Source organism: Syzygium oleosum, unplaced genomic scaffold, assembly GCF_021117445.2.
Source record: "Syzygium oleosum isolate NSW1041296 unplaced genomic scaffold, Sole_v2.1 Sole_v2.06, whole genome shotgun sequence".
Classification (NCBI taxonomy): domain Eukaryota; kingdom Viridiplantae; phylum Streptophyta; class Magnoliopsida; order Myrtales; family Myrtaceae; genus Syzygium; species Syzygium oleosum.
In genome coordinates this window covers 1,231,149-1,249,367 of record NW_026607490.1, presented here as the reverse complement: position 1 = coordinate 1,249,367, position 18,219 = coordinate 1,231,149, and the positions used below count along the sequence as shown (strand labels likewise).

General features: G+C 39.3%; 2 protein-coding genes and 1 pseudogene across 2 annotated transcripts; all 3 read right to left on the bottom strand.

Annotated features, from left to right (window-relative positions):
* Nucleotides 1-380: 380 nt before the first annotated feature.
* LOC115661525 (disease resistance protein RPV1-like) lies at nt 381-3,544 on the bottom strand. The gene is made up of 4 exons (XM_056312397.1): nt 3,383-3,544; nt 2,978-3,283; nt 1,340-2,850; nt 381-417 (listed from the first exon to the last, which is right to left on the bottom strand). The coding sequence occupies exons 1-4, from the start codon at nt 3,542-3,544 to the stop codon at nt 381-383; spliced, it is 2,016 nt and encodes a 671-aa protein (XP_056168372.1).
* Nucleotides 3,545-3,568: 24 nt separating this feature from the next.
* LOC130134538 (disease resistance protein L6-like) lies at nt 3,569-5,796 on the bottom strand. Its single transcript, XM_056312396.1, has 2 exons — nt 5,276-5,796; nt 3,569-4,487 (listed from the first exon to the last, which is right to left on the bottom strand). Exons 1-2 carry the CDS (start codon nt 5,794-5,796, stop codon nt 3,569-3,571), a joined length of 1,440 nt encoding a protein of 479 aa, XP_056168371.1.
* Nucleotides 5,797-8,157: 2,361 nt separating this feature from the next.
* LOC115661523 (uncharacterized) lies at nt 8,158-9,232 on the bottom strand (annotated as a pseudogene).
* Between the last annotated feature and the right edge of the window lie 8,987 nt (nt 9,233-18,219).

Genomic DNA, 18,219 nt, shown 5'->3' with positions numbered 1-18,219 from the left:
CTAATTTTAATCACAGACCAACTTTTAATCTTCCTAAATTTCGAAGAGTGTCAACATTTCTAGAGAAATTTTGTGAAACCACCCGTCAATTGTTTTAGAAGTTTGAGGTAGCTAGCTGTTAGATGATGAAGGCCTGATTTATTTTCCATTTGAAATGCGAATTCACTCGAGAGCATCAAATTTCATAGCGATGGCAACATGCCCCACATCAATGTACCTCTCCTAATTCCAACACGTAAAGCAAATGGAACCTTGTAGCTCACGGGTAGAGCGGCCAGCCTTATCCAAAGTTTCAAACAAATGGGAAGTAGGGTGGGATTGTTAGCTTACTTCTCATCGTATCACACTTGCATTTTCAGCATTTTTCACTCTGACTCGACTCAATGCTCCATCAAGTTTCGTATCCTCTGCTCAAGCCTAGAAATACAAGAAATCTCAAAATCCCTAGAAATCCATCCCCGAAATCCTCCTTATCGAGCAGCGCCAGGTGTCCCTCGGATCCCCAACCAACGCTCTCTTGAAAGGAAACGGCAAAGGCCATGTATTGGTCGGAGTAGTTTCTCTAGTCAGACCAAAGGTAGGGCCAACTTTGAACTCGATGGCCCCAGATGGGGCTTATGCCTCCTGGCTTGCGAAGGACGTAGTTCACGAAAGATGTCATATTGATCGCCGAACCACAATGTCATTGACTTACCTTGGAGAAATGGGCACTAAATCCTCAGAGCAGACCAAGTCCCTGTTCAATATGCATTCTTTTTTCTCTGCAGTACTTGTTTCTTGACAGGGATTTCCATCCAAGTTTGATGAAGAGTATGGAAGTCATTTATCAAGCCATCAGTTAACAAACTAGAAAAGCTTGCAGATACCGTCTAATATGCTTGAGAAACATGTCGTGAGTCTCTCCGAACAATCCGGTTGGGGGACAAAACTCATTTCTCCTGAGGTTTCGGACCTACAATAGCAAGGCATCATTAAGTTCTACGAGTTCCATTAGTTCGTATGACATGATGATAGAGACTCTGAAATGAATCCATTTAATGCTCAAGGTGGAGAATTCCAACGACCAAATGCTGTCGAACATGAGATTGATCATTAATTGAACGTTTTAGATTCGGTTCAACACTCAAGTAACCAAAAACAGAATTTGGCCAACATGTTTAGGAGTTCTAACGAGATTATTATCATTTCGACAAAAAAAAAACGAGATTATCATCTATGCAATTATCCGTCAGAAACTCCTCCCAGTGGACCTTCCAGTTTTATGTTTGAGAACAAACAAAACAGGGGAAAGGGCACTGTCCAGTGCGTGCAGTTTGTGAATAGTAAGTAGAAGACGCACCTTGTATGTCTCCAGCTTGTGGCACGTCGTCTCCATTCATCAAGGCCCTCGATGACTTGTAGCTCGGGGATTTCCTGGATTTTTAAATCCTTCAGGTTTTTCAAGTTTGATAAACCGCCAAGCCTTCTCATAGAATAGCACTTTTCGACTGAAAGCTTCTCCAAAGATTCCAATGCACCGAGAAATCGAATTTCAACTAGCCTTGCACAAGAAGATACCTCGGCTTCTTTTAGTTTCGCTATGGTTGACACAATGCACAATCTCACGAGGAGTTCACACTCCGACACGGTCAACCTTTCCAACTGTGGAAGGCCATCGAGATGCATTTCATTCACTCGAGTGGCAAAGAGCCTCAATTCTATCAAATTTTTCAAGTTCGACGATAGTGAATCTATTGAATTGACATTTTTCAGTTCCAACTCCAGCAGAGACGATGGAAGTTTCCTGACGGTTTGCAGGTCTAGTCCAGTTAAAGTAAGCTGGCTGAGCAAAGGAAGAGAACTCAGCTCTGTAGGCGGTGAGGGGACATTTAAAATGCACAATTCCAACTTTTTCAGTTTGGATAGCTTCCCGATCCACTGTAAGTCACAAGTTTGAATTACATTTGAAGGGTTCCCATTTTCAGAGCCATCAGATAGGAGCAATTCAACTAAATTTGTAAGGTTTGAGATGTTAGGGACTATCTGTATAGACTTGGATTTCAGACGCAAAACGATTAAACTGTCGGGAAGCCCCGGCAACTCTTGAATCTCATCACAACCTTCTAAGTCCAGTGTTTGGAGGGGATGAAGCTTGCTGATAGTCCCAGGCACCCTAACGATCCGAGTATGCTTTAAGCTTAAGATTCTTAGCAAGGACAATTCTCCAATTTCAGGAGGAACTTCACCCTCTAGCTCTGGAAAATAATCCGCGTATAACTCTTCTAGATTCCTTAACCTTCCAATGATGCTAGGTAACTCCCATCGTGCTGCAAAATGACCCCCACCTAACAATTTGAATACTCGTAAAAATTGTAAGTTTTCCATGAAGGTGGGGCGTTCCTCAATCACATTGTGACTTACATGGAAAGACGAAAGACTCTGTAAATCATTGATGGAGTTTGGAAGTCCGGCAATTGGCGTGGATGAGATCTTGAGAGTTACCAAACGTGTTAGTCTACCAATAGAATCAGGTAATCTCGTAATCATCGTGGACGATACATCCAGCTTCATCAACAATGTTAATTGCGAAACAGAGTCAGGAAGTTCACTCAAGCTGGAACAGTCCCTTACAGAGAAGTATTGAAGATTTAGTAGATCTCCAAGTTTCTCAGGCAAATCTTGAAGTTTCTTGCACGAGTTAATATTCAAGTGAATGAGGCACCTTAGATTCCCAATGGAGCGATCAATTTTTACCAAATGAGCACAATGTTGAAGAGTCAATCTTTCTAAAGTTGAGCATTCAGGAAAACTAGGTGTTCTAGTTATGCCCAAACTATGTTCGAGAGTGAGAACTTTCAATTTCTTTCCCTCCTGCAAAAGTGAATGAACCACAAGACAAACGGTTAATTGCAAAAGTATTGCAATAGAGAGACCAAAACCGTTTTGATTCTTTCTTAAATTGAGACAGTTTTTCTGCTATAGGTTAATGCTAACATACCTTGATTAGGCTTTCCACCAAACCATCTGTGATTTGATCTCCTGAAAGCTCTGCCACTACTAGATTCTCTAGACACAAATTGGTTGCTTTAAAAACTCGAGTTAACCAAGAAGGATAATCCAAGTAACGCCAACGAATCCACTTCAATTCTGAAAGACAACCTGTAAAGTCCCCCTCGCAGGATACATCTCTTAACCAAAGGAACCACAGATGTTGAAAGCGTCTAAGCTCATCAGGAGTAACGATAACACGAGCATCTTCCCAAATTTCTCCTTGCAGTTTGAGTGCTTGAACATTTTCCTTACTCTGCCAATCCAAGCAAACAATGAGGTTATGTCTGCACAGTTTGTGTATTTCACTTCACATGTATCTTAAGCAATGATTTTCAAGTAAGGCGCACTTTACCTCTGTTGATCTCAATATGTTAAGGGCATCATCATCATTCCAAACCCTACTTCGCTTGATTGGGTGCTTTAGATTTTCTTGACGAACAATCGCCCTTCCAAGATCTCTAAATTGATCATGCATCCAAAACTTACTACCATCTAAAAGCTTTATCATGGACATGTTGATGAGGACATCAATACCATGTCAGGGGCTAAAGTCACAATCTTTCCACACGTAAATTGGGTTAATCTTCTCCTCATTGATGAGAAAGCATGCAATATCAAGAAATATCTGTTCATCACTATCTAAGGCATCATAACTGATCCTCAACTTTCCCAAGACATCCCTATGAGGCGTTCTCCTTAATTTGTCCAATGTTTCTTCCCAGTATTTTCTCTCTTCGTGATGAGAAAGCAATGCACCTATTACTTGAAGAGCTAGAGGCAACCCTCCCGTGGTAGAGACGATGTCTTTTGAAAGACTGTAGTAAGGATTTAGAGGAGAGTCTCTGCCAAATGCATGCCTAGAGAAAAGCTGAAGTGCGTCTTCATCATTCAATGCCTCCATTTCATAAGATAGGATTTCATACTTAAATCCTTTAATTTTCAAAACCCTTCTTTTCCTAGTGGTAACAAGTATCCTAGTTCCAGGATACAGAGAATTCTTCCCAATTAGATCCTCGATTTGCTCGCTCTCATCGACGTCATCGAGAACAATGAGCACCTTTTTATTGCCAAGTATTTCTCCAATCGTGTTCATTCCATAATCAGTTCTGTCGATGTTGCGAGCCACTCTAGAATTAACGATATCGGATAACAATTGTTCCTGCAACTTGACTAAGCCCTCGTTTTGTGACTTTTCTCGTACGTCATCAAGGAAACTGCTGTACTTTCCAAAGTAACAAGATAGTTGGTTGAAGATCATCTTGGCAAGAGTGGTTTTCCCAATACCACCCATGCCATAAATTCCAACAAGCCGCACGCCACTGGAGTTGATGTCTAATAAAGTGTTTATGGCCGATAAGCGATCATTGATCCCAACCAAATCATCAGTCACTTTTCTTTGTCTCGACTTAAGCTTATACATAACCTCGTCAACAATCAACTTGACAAGTTCCCCATGTCTGCCACAAAATCAAACCATTGTAGTTGAGACACAGATAACAATCCATGTATGCTGCTGGACCCTCAACCAAGTAGGAGGGGATTGGCGAGACTGTTTAGAATCTCATGACCTCAAAACTTGGCTATAAAATCTAGCAGAAATATTTTCCTTATGCAACGTTAAAATTACTTTCAGCATGATTAGACTACAGCTCAAACCGAGCTGCGTGGCCTTTATTCAATCGTTATAAACTTTGTGGATGACCATGGTTAGTGTAAATCATGCATAAACAAATGTTTGTTTAGCATATAAAAGAATGATGTTCTCCACAATATGGATGCCAAACATTCATTAATTTGTGAGGACAAACAATGCACGGGAACGATATATGTAGAAATGGACAAATGGCAATATAAATAGAGCCTTCCGATGTATTGAGGCCTTAATGAAGATGGAGTTCAGAAGTCAACTGCCAAGAACTGTTTGTCTCAGAGGCATCTGCATCCTCTGTCAATTTTCCCATGGAAAAACTAATCAGAAGGTCCCCAGAGAATACTTGGGAAAGAAAACTGTAAGGGCTTTTCTCTTTCAAATAATGAAAAAAGAGTCCAGGAACAAAAAAGACTCAAAAGCTGAAGTCTTACAAGTATAAAAGTGAAAAGGATGCTTAGAACAGACAATTTTGATTTTTGAAGAAAGATTTTGATGTCTTATCGTATATAACTAGTTATTTCTCACATTTTATTAGAACAGTTCTGTTTTTCAAGAATTAGGCCTAGAAAAAGAAAAAAATTATAAATCGGTTACCCTTGATAGTTCTCCAGCTCCCATCCCTTGGTGTCATCGACTTCCCTGAGAGCCCGTCTCCACTTCTCTACTTCCTCTGGGCTGAACTTGTTCTTCTTCTGTTGCTCCAAATTCAATATTGCCTCGCTGTACAAGGCCGTTTTCAGCTTCACGTCATCGGGTTTCACGTCGTAGAAGATGGGCATTATCACCTTCTTATTTCCATCTGTTTTAGATTCAGAGGTGTTCTCCACCATCTTCGCAAGCTCGCAGAGGCACCAATGACTCGAAGCGTAGTTCTTGGAGAAGATAGGCATGTAGATCTTTGAGTTGTCGATTGCTTGCAGAAGTTCTTCACTGATTCTTTCTCCAGGTCGAAGCTCTTCATCATCCATGAAAACGCGGATCCCGGCATCGTTCATGCCATGACAGAGGGTGTTGGTAAATCCGCGACGAGTGTCGGGCCCTCTGAAACTCAGAAACACCTGATACCGAACTCCTTGTGGGTTGTATCTGCTTGTTCTGGCCTCCGAGTTTGCCATAAGGACTTGGTTTCCCCTCGTACTAGGGTCAGGTTTCGGTTTGGTTCGTCAAATGTAAAAACAGAGGCCGACAAATACGAAGGAAATTCCGCAGCAGGCCAAGATGTTTGCTTAATATACCCAGAGTTTGTCGATAAACTCGATGACATTGTTCAATTAATTACTAACAGCTGTAGACGGTATCTTTTAAGCAAAGTATAGACGGACTTTCCAAGAGTTGGTTAGATGGACATGGAGCCATATTAGACATACCTAGAATTGCGAGTTAGTATTTAAATAAGCTGACCTTGGACGGAATTTTCCAATACGAAGATGATAATGGTGAGCCTCGCAAAGTTTGCTCTTCGTTACCCTCTTCTGGTATTTCACGGTGCAATTAAAAGTTGGGAAAATTACACAAACAGTTCCTGATGTTGGCCAAATGTGCAATGTAATCCTTCAATTTTTAATTTGTTTAATGTGATCCATGAACTTTAACCTAATGTTTAATGTGGTTTCTAAACTTTTAATTTGTACAATGTCGTCCCTAAACTTTTGATAAATGTTCAATATAGTCCTTCCATTAATTTAAGTTCAGGGCTACATTGAACATGTGCCAAAAGTTCAGATACCACATTCGACAAATTAAAAGTTTAGAAACCACATTAAACATTAAGCTAAAGTTCAGGGACCATATTGCACATTAGAAAAAACTTCAAGGACTGTTTGTGTCATTATCCCTTGAACATTTGATTTCAACGGGCTCGGGCCCTTTAAAACTCAAGATGTTCTTCGCTATTTCTACGCCAAAGTCATTCCTTTCCCACCTGATATTGACATGTTTGATAGAGATATGGCAGAATATGTTGGGAAAATTGTCCAAAAAGTCGTAAACCTATTGCACTTTTGCTAATTCAGTCAAAAACCTTTCAATTTTGTCAATTGAGTCCCAAACATTTACGTGATTTGTCGATTGAGTCCAACTGGCTAATTTTAGCCAAAAATTGCTGACATGGACGCTGGTCGTCCTACGTGACGCGACCAACGCTGACATGGATAATTTTTTAATAATATTTTAATATTTTTTCTTCAATTTTTTCCTTTCTTTTTTTTTCTTTTCTTTATCTTTTTTTCTTTTTCTTTTTCTTTCCTTCTTCCTCCTCTGGCCGGCGAGGCTACTGGCAAGGTTGAGCCTCACCATCATTGGGCGAAGCGCGACCTTGCCAAATCTAGCGAGGCTGAGCCTCATCCAGCCATGTCGAGCCCGACCTCGCTGTCTCACCAATGATGGCAAGGCGCAACCTCGCTAGATCTAGCAAGGCCCGTCCTCATAGGCCTTCACCTTTGGCCGATCTTCGGTTGTTGCCAACGCCCAACAACCAGCTAGAGGAGGAAGAAGGGAAGAAAAATAAATAAATAATAAATAAATAAATTCAAAAAATATTGAAATATTATTAAAAATTATCCACATCAGCTTTTGCCGTCCTACGTGACATGACTGGTGTCCTCTTCAACGATTTTCGGTTAAAATTGGACGAATGGACTCAATTGGCAAATTGGCAAAAAGATTTAGAACTCAATTGGCAAAATTGAAAAGTTTAAAACTCAATTGACAAAAGTGCAATAAGTTTACAACTTTTTGAATAATTTTCCCGCACATGTCACCTCAGTGCAGGATTTCAAAATTTTCTCAACTTGTAAATATGGAAATTAAAAAGGATCAATGATTCCATATATCAACTACTCATGACCATGTCGGTTCAATTCCATAAAGATGAAGTCAAAGAGATTCGACCAAAAAATAAAGTCAAAGAGGACATAGAAATTTACATCTTTCACTAATTGTGCCAGACAGCCTGAAAGCCTTGTACAAAAACACAATGGACCTGACCCTGGACGAGTCTGCGGGTCTAGTCAAGGGAAAAGTTGGCAAAAGTTAACTCGGTGGAAATTTCAAAGCCCCGTCATTAGAATAAGTATGACCCTTAACTTAGATGTCAGATAACCCGGTGAGTTACCAACATTATCAGAAATTTACTAACAACCAAAAGAATCGGTGAAGGGCAATATTTTCGAAACTTTCTCCAACCAATTGAGAAGTGGGGTCGGATTATTAGCTTAGTTTTCTCCGGATTAGATGAGTGAGCAATACAGAAAATGATAAAGGATTAGCAAAGATTAATGAAAAAATGTGAGCAACTATCAGATCAATTCTACCTTATATATTTATTTTCACGGATGGCAACTTTAGCACATAACACAACCAAAACATAGGCCATTACGATCTTGACACCAATCATCTTAGAGAAGTGGCCTTATTGTTTGAAACAGTTTTCAAACATCCCTAATCATATGAAGGTAAATTGCGAGCAAAACCTTCACTCAACAACTTGTCACTTTCCCTGCAAGCATAGAGGCATCATAGACCACGTTCCTCACCAGCTTTGTACCACTCCAAGCCCTCTCAAACTTGTTACAGCCCCCTCACTCAACAACTCCACTCCCTGTTCTTTAGCCGTCATTGTGGACCACTACCTTAAGATCCCCATAAATCCATCGAAAGAAACTGTCCTTCGGTATGTCGAGTCCCATTGGGTTACCCTCAGATCCCAAACCGACACTCTCAAAAGGGAACGGCAATGTCTTGTATTGGTCGAACAAGTACCGGATGTTAGGATTCTAGTAAGGAAGTGCCGCGTCGAGGAACTTTTTTAGTATCGGATCAAAGGTAGGGCCGACTTGGATGGATTGATAGCCCCATACCACAATCATGCCCTCCGACTTGCAAAGGACACAGTTCGCGTGGGAGTAGAATTTGGGGAGGTCGAACCAATGTATGGCTTCAGCCACAGTCATATCATGGCTAACAATTCGTCGTCTGAGATGGATAGCGGAGTGTGGATGTACCGAACGCAGGGATGTAGGATGCCATGATTTAGTTGCGACTCACTCACGTCCGTGGCAATCACTTGCTAATAATGTTTTGCAACCTACATTCCGCAAGGGAAATAAAGCAATGGAAACATGTGGCCAAGGAACAACACTAATATGGATTCCTAGGCATGTCAAGTTCGATTTTACCAGCACAGAAAAAATTTGTTCTTCTGGAGAACAGAACAATATAATCGTCAGCATACAGTACTAAATTGTTTACTGCTGGCTGTGTAGCTAGCAGTTCATATAAAAAAAAGGTAGAATGAAAAAATTACATCTAGCTCAATAATAAATCAAATAGTGATAGTTTAGATTAAGAAGAAAGCAGTCCTCAAATAGCAGCATAATCACCACCGCAATCGCGCGAGGAGAGAGAGAGAGGACCCCAAGAGCAGCTTTGACCAACATCACAAGCCAAGGCGTGGCGGGGGGAGAGAGCGGCCAGCTTCTGGTACCACTCCCTCGGATATGTCGGCCTCGCATCCGCGTATATGTCGACTTGCTTATCGAACAGCCCAGCCATCACTCACTCACAGGCTCTCTCTCTCTCTCTCTCTCTCTCTCTTCTTCAACTTGAACTCGCATATATCATACGAAACTTCTCAAATAGGGATCGAGTCAGCATGCGAAAGCCATGACAATTACTTTGAGAAATTTAGAGGGACCGTACTCGACTTTAGCTTTCGTTTCCGACTTAGTAAAGTGGAGCAAGCAAAATCGAACTTGACATGCCCACTAACCCAGGTCTATGAATACTCTCTTCGCTGTGACTACTTTTATGTTTAGTCAACGAGGTTTTGGATATATGAAATCCGAGGAGAAGTGAAAAAAATGATTCTTCAAATTGTAGGAATTTCGATATTTCCGCTTTGTAAGGGTCTATGATTGAAGAATACATAAAAATTTGGCTGAGTAGTGAGAAAGATCTCTTTTTCCTGCCTTATATAAACTTTGTTCGCATGGTACCTCCCCTTGTTGAAGCTTGCCAGCTATAAGGCACAAGTTGTTTATTTTCTTTTATTTTTTGGGCCAGTAGCTATATGTTATTTGTTCAAGTAATAATTGTTGGAAAACATTCTTATGAGATTTTGATAATTACGAAACTATCTCTATCACTAATGGTTATAATGATGAGTACATATGGTGAAACAAGTTATAAATATCAATGATCCTCCGTATCAGTAATGATGAGATACTAGTCATTGATGTTTGAGAGAACAAGTACCAATAAGAGTATATTGCAGTAGCTTGAAAGGGCCAGTCAAGCTAGTGATCTTAGAAGTCCTTGGCACTGATGAAGATGGAAAGATCACTGATAGCAATATCGTGTGACTTTCAGTTGGCATTATCATTGAAGATGTCAACCTGGTCAATTAGTATTCGCACCGATGATAGTGTGTATTAGATGGATATAGTGATGTATCGGGTTTGATATGCACTAGAAGAAGACCGTTGATGGTTTAGAATATAGACGTTGAAGCACTGGATTCCGTAGCTGAAAAATCGAGTCATATAGTAGAAAAGCAGCTGACAGATTTCAGAGACAAAATTGCTGACAATGTACATTTTAGGTAATTTGCTCTAACGGTGAAGCAACTATAGAAGCAATCCCAATACTGGCATAATAGCTCCCAACATCTCTCAAATGGCTAGTTGATCGTCCTTGAAGGTCTCCAAGGGATATATTGAAGACCAAAGTATATAAAGAGCAATGATGATGTTAGAAGAAAAAAATTGGATAATAAATTTCTCAATACACTGTACTTGTCGTCTGAAGTAGAAATTGTCTCTCATCTTTCTTTGTATCTAGTTAAGCACTGTAATAGCTTATAGTCAGGTTTATAAGAATAAGTGCAGTGATTGTGTATCCCAATAGTGTGATCTATCAACTAAAAGGGGACCGCATTGGCCGATTGTAACTTGCATTGATGATTACTAATGGAATTCGACCCCTGTTAAAGTTGTTAGTCTAAGAGCGGACGTAGGCTTGGTTATAAGCCAAACTACTATACATCAATATGTGATCTATTGTCTTAACTCTGATTTACTTACCAGGATCACACTCGCTAATCCGTTTGCATCACCATTTTTAGTGTTAATTGTATGATATTCCACAAAAGTTTTTAGATATCAATACTCAACCTATTCAACCCTCCTTCTAGGTTGCTTTATTAGCCCAACAATAATAGGTGATCAAATGAAATCTAATTATTTGGGAAGGATTAAATTCTATTATTCAATAATTTAATTGGAGTTACCCAATAGGTCAAGATTATTGGGTAAAATGGATCCTGACGTGTCTCAACATTAAAGATGATACATTTGGTATATAAACAATGATTTATTAAATTAAACAACTGCTTTCCTAGACACATCCCATAAAGTCATATTTATTCATGACCCTGGTAACATGCCAAAGTAGCAACATTACTCTGTTACTTTGAGAACATAGTCAGAAGTAACATAAGTAACAAAACGAGGTAATCAATTCATAAATTACCTCAAGGACTCACACGATGAGTAAATAGGGATAATTTCACTCACCTTCCTTATCGGTTGAATAAACAACATATGTAGTGTGAATTACATACTATAGTGGATTTCTCTTTCTATAAAAGCATATATCATTTATAAAACATATTCACTATACGGATCTTAGCCTAAACATAGTCACATGCTTCTCACGTACATATATTTAGCTCGAGTGCAATATCAGCTTGCTTTCTACATCGCCCGATTAAGTACTTGCATCCGGCTTCCATTAGGCATACATGATTGTGGGACTATCATGTTCGGTCATATCACATATAATCAGAAACCTCATCTTAATCCTAATCAAGGCGACGTAAAATTGTATTATGCACTAAATTTGCTCTTCTAGCATTTGTAGTACATATCGTCTCATCTCAACCCGCTTAATATAGCGTTTGAGGTGATTGCTTGTGTGAGTAAGCCAATCATTGTCTGGTGACATACCTTTCAACAATATATGTGTGTTTGTGCTAGTCTCATAACATTATACTAATTGATAAAACATCAATTCATTAAAAGAAAATAAGTACAATACATACTCATATAAGCCAATGATCCTCAACAATATTACATATCACATTCTATGTAACCCTAGAGACATCGTGTGGGCTAAGAACACATCTCTAGAAACATCCTTTGTGAATGGATCAGCAACCATTCTGTTCGTAGAAATATATTGTAGGACCACTTCCTTCTGCGCTATTATATCTCTGATGAAGTTATTCTTTATGTCAATGTGCTTCGTCCTACCATGATACTTAGGATCTCTCACATAGGCAATGGCTGCTTGACTATCACAATAAACTTCACTGATCTTGGAATGTCAGTGACAATGACTAAATTTTCAAAGAAACGTTTTAGCCATACTGCTTCTTACACTGCAGCTGAGTATGCAATAAATTCTGCCTCCATCATACATAGAGCTGTGCATGTCTGTTTCTTGCTACTCCAAGAAATTGCACCACCATTAAACAAGAATGCATATCTAGATGTCGATTTACGCTCATCCAAGTCTCCTCTCATGTTAGCATCTGAGTAACCCATTAATCGTAAATCGTTCCCTTGAAAAAAATGTCGATAGTCCATTATGCCTTTCAAGTATCTCAAGATCCTCTTAACTGCTTTCCAGTGTGCTTGACCAGGATTCAACTGGAATCGGCTTACTAACCCCACGGCATAACATATGTTGGGTCGAGTACACATCATAACATACATCAAACTTCCGACTGCACTAAAGTAAGGAACAGTTTCCATTTCTTTCTTTTTTTCTGGAGTCTTAGGACACATTTTAGAGGTTAGGCCTTCGCCTTGCATGATGGGGGTATCAATGGGATTACAGTGTTGTATAATGAAACGTTCAAGAATCTTCATTATATAAGATTCTTGTGACAAAGCAAGGAGTTTCCTTGTTCGATCTATTTCAATCTGAACTCCCAATATATAAGCAGTTTCTCCCATGTCCTTCATTTCAAAATTAAAGGACAACCATTCTTTTATGGTGATAACCAAAATCTTATCATTCCCAGCTAACAAAATATCATTCACATAGAGTGACAAAATTACAAATTTATCCTCGGACCGTTTGACTTACCCACAGTGATCTTCTTCGATCATTGTAAACCCATAAGAAGTAATGGCTCGATGAAAATGAAAGTACCACTGTCTAGATGATCGCTTAAGGTCATATTTTGATCGATGAAACTTGCAAACTTTGCGCTCTTGACCTTTAGTTATGAAACCTATCAATTGTTTCATATATATTTCCTCATCTAGTTCTCCATTTAGAAATGTTGTATGTGCATCCATTTGATGTGATTCCTAGTCTAAATTTGCAACAATAGCTCGGATAAGGCGTATCAAGACAAACCTTACAACTAGTGAAAAAGTTTCCTCATAGTATATACTCTCTTGTTGAGTATAGCCCTTCACCACAAGGCAAGCCTTATACTTTTCAACAGACCCTTCCGCCCAACGCTTGATTTTGAAAATCCATTTTTTTCCAATAGCCTTGCGTTCGGGTGGTAGATCAACCAAGTCCCAAACATGGTTTGCTCTCATAAACTCCATTTCATCTTCCAAAGCTTTTCTCCATTCTTCCTTGTTAGTAGATGAAAGAGCCTCTTCAACTGTCTTAGGCTCTGTATCATCTTGTGTGACAATCATAAATGCTTCCCCTTCAATCTTAAAACGATGACGGGGAATACTTTTACGATTACTTTTACATGACTGAACTCCTTGTGGATTCAATTTACTAGGCGATGCGACACTCCCACTAGGTCTAGTGTGTTGAGGTAAATCTCTATTTTCCTCAACAACATTAGTGGGTGTGTTATCAGGATTTTCCATCTCATATACTTGAAAATCCTTATCAATCTCATTTCTACTAAGAAAATCATCAATCTCATTTCTACTAGGAAAATCGTTATCCAAGAACATGACATCTCGTGACTCCATTTCTGTCACACTTCCATCATATTGTTCACCTATGAACACATACTTTTTGGAGTGTTCGGAGTATCTTATGAAGATATATTTCTTCCCACTTGGACCTAATTTTTCATATTTATGGAAAGAATCATGAACATATGCTGCACAATCCCAAGATCGTAGATTACTTAAGTCTGGTTTCCTACCGGTCCATAATTCATAAGGAGTGAAAGTGACTGACTTAGAGGGCACACAGTTAAGTATATATGTAGCAGTCAATAACGCATCTCCCCAATAGGAGATAGGTAGATTTGCCTGTGCCATCATAGACCTAACAATTTTCAACAAGGTTCTATTTCTTCTCTCAGCAACTCCATTTTGTTGCAGAGTACCAGGAATAATCAAATGTCTTACAATCCCCTTTTCATCACAAAGAAACTTGAATGGTTCCGATAGATACTCACGTCCGCGATCAGTTCTCAAAGCCTTTATTGTTTTGTTTAACTGATTCTCTACCAAAACCATATATCATCTAAAGCAATCAAATGCTTCTGACTTACGGGAAATCATAAAAACATAATCGAAACACGTGAAGTCATCTATAAAAGTGATGAAATATGAGGCTCCATGCCTCGCCCTCACATTAAATGGACCACAAATGTCAAAATATACAAGCTGCAATGGAAATTCAGCTTTGGTTCCTTTACCAAACGATTTTCTAGTTGTTTTTTCTACTAAACAATGTTCACATATGGGTAGTTCAATCTTAGCGAGTGACCCTAAAAGCCCTTCTCTAGCTAATCTATTCATTCTTTGTAACCCAATGTGACATAATCTAGCATGCCAAATATTTGCATAAACTTCCACATTATTAGAAGATGCAATCAAAGAAAAACAACCATCATCATTAACATTAAACATATCATAGTTAATGTCTAACACCATATAATCATTCAGTACATGACCAGAACCATAATAAACTGTTCCAAACTTAATATCAACATAACCACCATAGAAATTCAAAACATAACCTAAGCTAAGAAGAACAACTACAAAGACCAAGTTCCGCAGAATATCAGGAGCATAGAGGATATCAAGTAGGAATAGACTTCGACCACCATGTAAATTTAATTTACATGTGCCAATGCCCTTCACTTCAATTCTTGAGTTGTTTCCAACATATATCCATTTACTTCTAGGTTGTATCCGACGATACTCCACAAATGCTCCTCTGTCTCTAGCTACATGGTCTGTGACTCTTGAGTCTATCATCCACGTAAGATGAGATTCAATAAGCATTACAGTGTTAGAAACAAAAACATTACTCAAAGTAATAGAGTAATTTGGTACCTCTTTCGGCCTAGTACATTCACGAGCGAAGTGGCCTAGCTTACCACAATTGTAGCATTTCATCTTGGCCTTGTCTTTCTTCCCATCACACTTCTTGCGACGGAGGGTTTTATCTCTCTTGGGTGCCTGACCAGTCTCATTTCTTTTGTTGTTGAATCTCTAACTCTTGAAGCTCGAAACTTAGCGCGAACTAGATTCAGTAACATAAACATGTGTAGAGGATCTTGTAGCCTCTAGGCGCTCATCCTTTAATTCCAAATGACGCGCTATATCGTCAAAAGTTACGATATTCTCATCGTGCGTCATGTTGATTTTCATATGCTCCTAATTGTTAGGAAGTGACCTTATAACAGCCTGAACTTGTTGGTCATCAGTTAGTGTATGACTTGCTGTCTTTAGGTCTCGTATCATGTTTGACATCTCTCGAAGATGCTGCCTCTTTGTTTGATTTTGGCGCTTTCGGAATGTGTCAAACTTGATAATGAGCCTTCTCAATTTCGTGGCAGACGTACCTCTAAACTTGTCTTTCAGCTCAGCCTACATTCCTTGAGCGTTATCAAACCTTTCAAACTCACACATGAAATCATCTTGCATACAACTCAGCAACATAATGCGAGCAATGCTATTTTTCTTTTTCCAAGCTTGATAAGCTTTATGATCTTTTTTGTGCTGAGCAGAAGTTCCATGCTCAGGTTCAACCACGGTGTGGTTGAGGGTCTCCAAAACTTCTTGCTCTTCAAGGATGTATCGAACCTTTCAGTGCCATCTATCAAAATTGTCACCGTTCAATTTCTCACCCTTGTTAAGGTTAGCCACAATGGTCTTAGATACCAAAGCCATAAGCAATGACAGCTACACATTGACATAATAAACACAGAATGAATACTAACACATCTTTCACATTAACACACATATTTATTTTGCACCAAAAACAAACAAAATTAATGATAATTCGACAAAAGACATTGAAACGAAGTTCACTATGTTCCCAATCGGCTTCTGTGTTACAATTGTCTACTATCATCAATTTTGTTTAATTTGCACAAAATTTAAGTTCTAGGTGAGCATTCCTTTGAATTCTACCAACCTATGAACTCCCACTTGAAAAGACGATTATAATACATCATGCAAAGATCACATTCTCTCATACAATCATAGAGAACAGCATGATGTTAACCAAAGTACAAGTAATTCAAGCATCATCTATAATCAAATGCGGAATACATAAAATTAAATAACGATCTCCAACCATTGTTTGAGTTTGCTCAGAACTAAAATTGCAAGCACGTTAAATCTTATATACATTCCATCCATAAACCACGCTCTACACAATCTGTATGTGGTCATTTACATATAAGCTAGCTTTTGTATTTCCAAAACCAAAGAGAAATATACGTAAAATGCAATAATACCCAAAAAATACGCATATTTAGAGTTCCGTACGTATTTTCATACCCTTAAAAGCTTCAAGCATGTAAAATAACTATGCTATGATGTAGATAATTTCAATACGAACACAACGGAACCAATCACGCTCCAATTGGACCTCCCACGCGCCCATACACGCCGCCTAAGTGCGCAGCGCACGCACAGGGGGTCCAACCGATTCTTACATCGGTCTTATTGGTTAGACCGGTTCAACCGTTGACTGGTTCGACCAATTGACCGTTGACCGATCTGACCGTTGACCAGTTAACATGTCGAGTCAATGGGTCGGATTATAGGTCGGTCGAGTCGTCGGGTTCCTGGTCCGGGTAGTTGACGTCAGCCGGGGGTACCCGCATGTGTGGTGTACACGCCCGCTTGTGAGGCGTGTGTCGCGCACGCATTGGGCAATCCCAGCGCGTGGCCACGTGTGGGAGCGTGGCCGCCGACATAGCAATTTACAGCCGCGCGTGGGGGCGTGTGCTGCTCCCCTCAGAGGCGTTCGACCCGCCATTTGGCTCATCTCAATGAGAACTTTCATCCCACATGATCAAAATAATTTTTCACCGGAAAATTTTTTGAGAAAAAAAGGCCAAACAGAACGGTCACCGACGAACTCAAGACTCGATTTTCGCACCTGGTTCGTATTGAACATCGTTGCCGTAATTTCATTGCATTCAACATGCAGACGGCTTGGAAATCGATTGACTACATAATTTCCTTATTGAACAACGAGCAAAAACTCGACAGAAAAATAAGACAGAGATCATAACGCACGCTCTGATACCAATGTTAGGAAAAAGTCGTGGAAGAAATTGACTAATCTCTCGATGCACAATAAACGAATTACCCAAGAATGTGAATTGAATCATCGGTGATTGTTGGACGAATCTGCAACGTCACACCGATTCGAATATAATCACGAGGAAAATATTATTGCTCCACAGTGTTAATGTCGATCGTCTTCTCAAAGTAACGATGGAATCATTTTGTGTGTGTTTTCTGAATGAGAGAGGATAATGTACGTTTTCTCTTATGTACGTTGTCTGTCTTATGTTTTCTCTATATAGTAGAAGTTACTTTAACTTCCCTTTAAAAGACAACTCACACCCTTTCAAAGGGTGCCTTTCATAATACATCCCATCATGGGCGAAACAGTGCCGCCTAACAGTTGCAACAACGGTGGTTGTGATCTTCGAATATGTTGGGTTCTCTGCCCTATGATTACATTTTACATGTCAAGGTTTAAGCCGGAAAGTTTATGGAGGTTCCCTCAAAAGCCATAATCACAAGGTAAAAGTTGGGGAAGTAGTCTTTGCTTTTCGATTTTACTGTTTGGCTTTCGTCGAATTTTTGAGCTCGAACAGCAAGTTGAATTGAATATTGGAAGCTAAAACTAGAAGTAATGGGTTAAAGTGGGTTCCCAAATGCCCTATAAACTATCACATTGCAATTAGCGCTCTATGACATGATCATTGAATGGATAGTGACGTTAGAAATGCTAGGTGTGATTTGAGACGGTAAACTGCTACATAAGTTGGGTTGTCTGCCCCATAATTACATTTTCATTAAATTTTTTTTGTCATGTGGCAATATGTGCCAAGCGGCTATTTACATGAAATAAAGAAGAAAACACTTTCTCTATCTTCAATCGTGACGTGTACATGGTGCTCCATATTTCAAATTGTAGGGTATGTTTGAATGATTTTTTACTTTTTAGCAATTAAGCTTTGACTTTTATTTAATATTTAACAACGAATATTAAATTTTTATCCA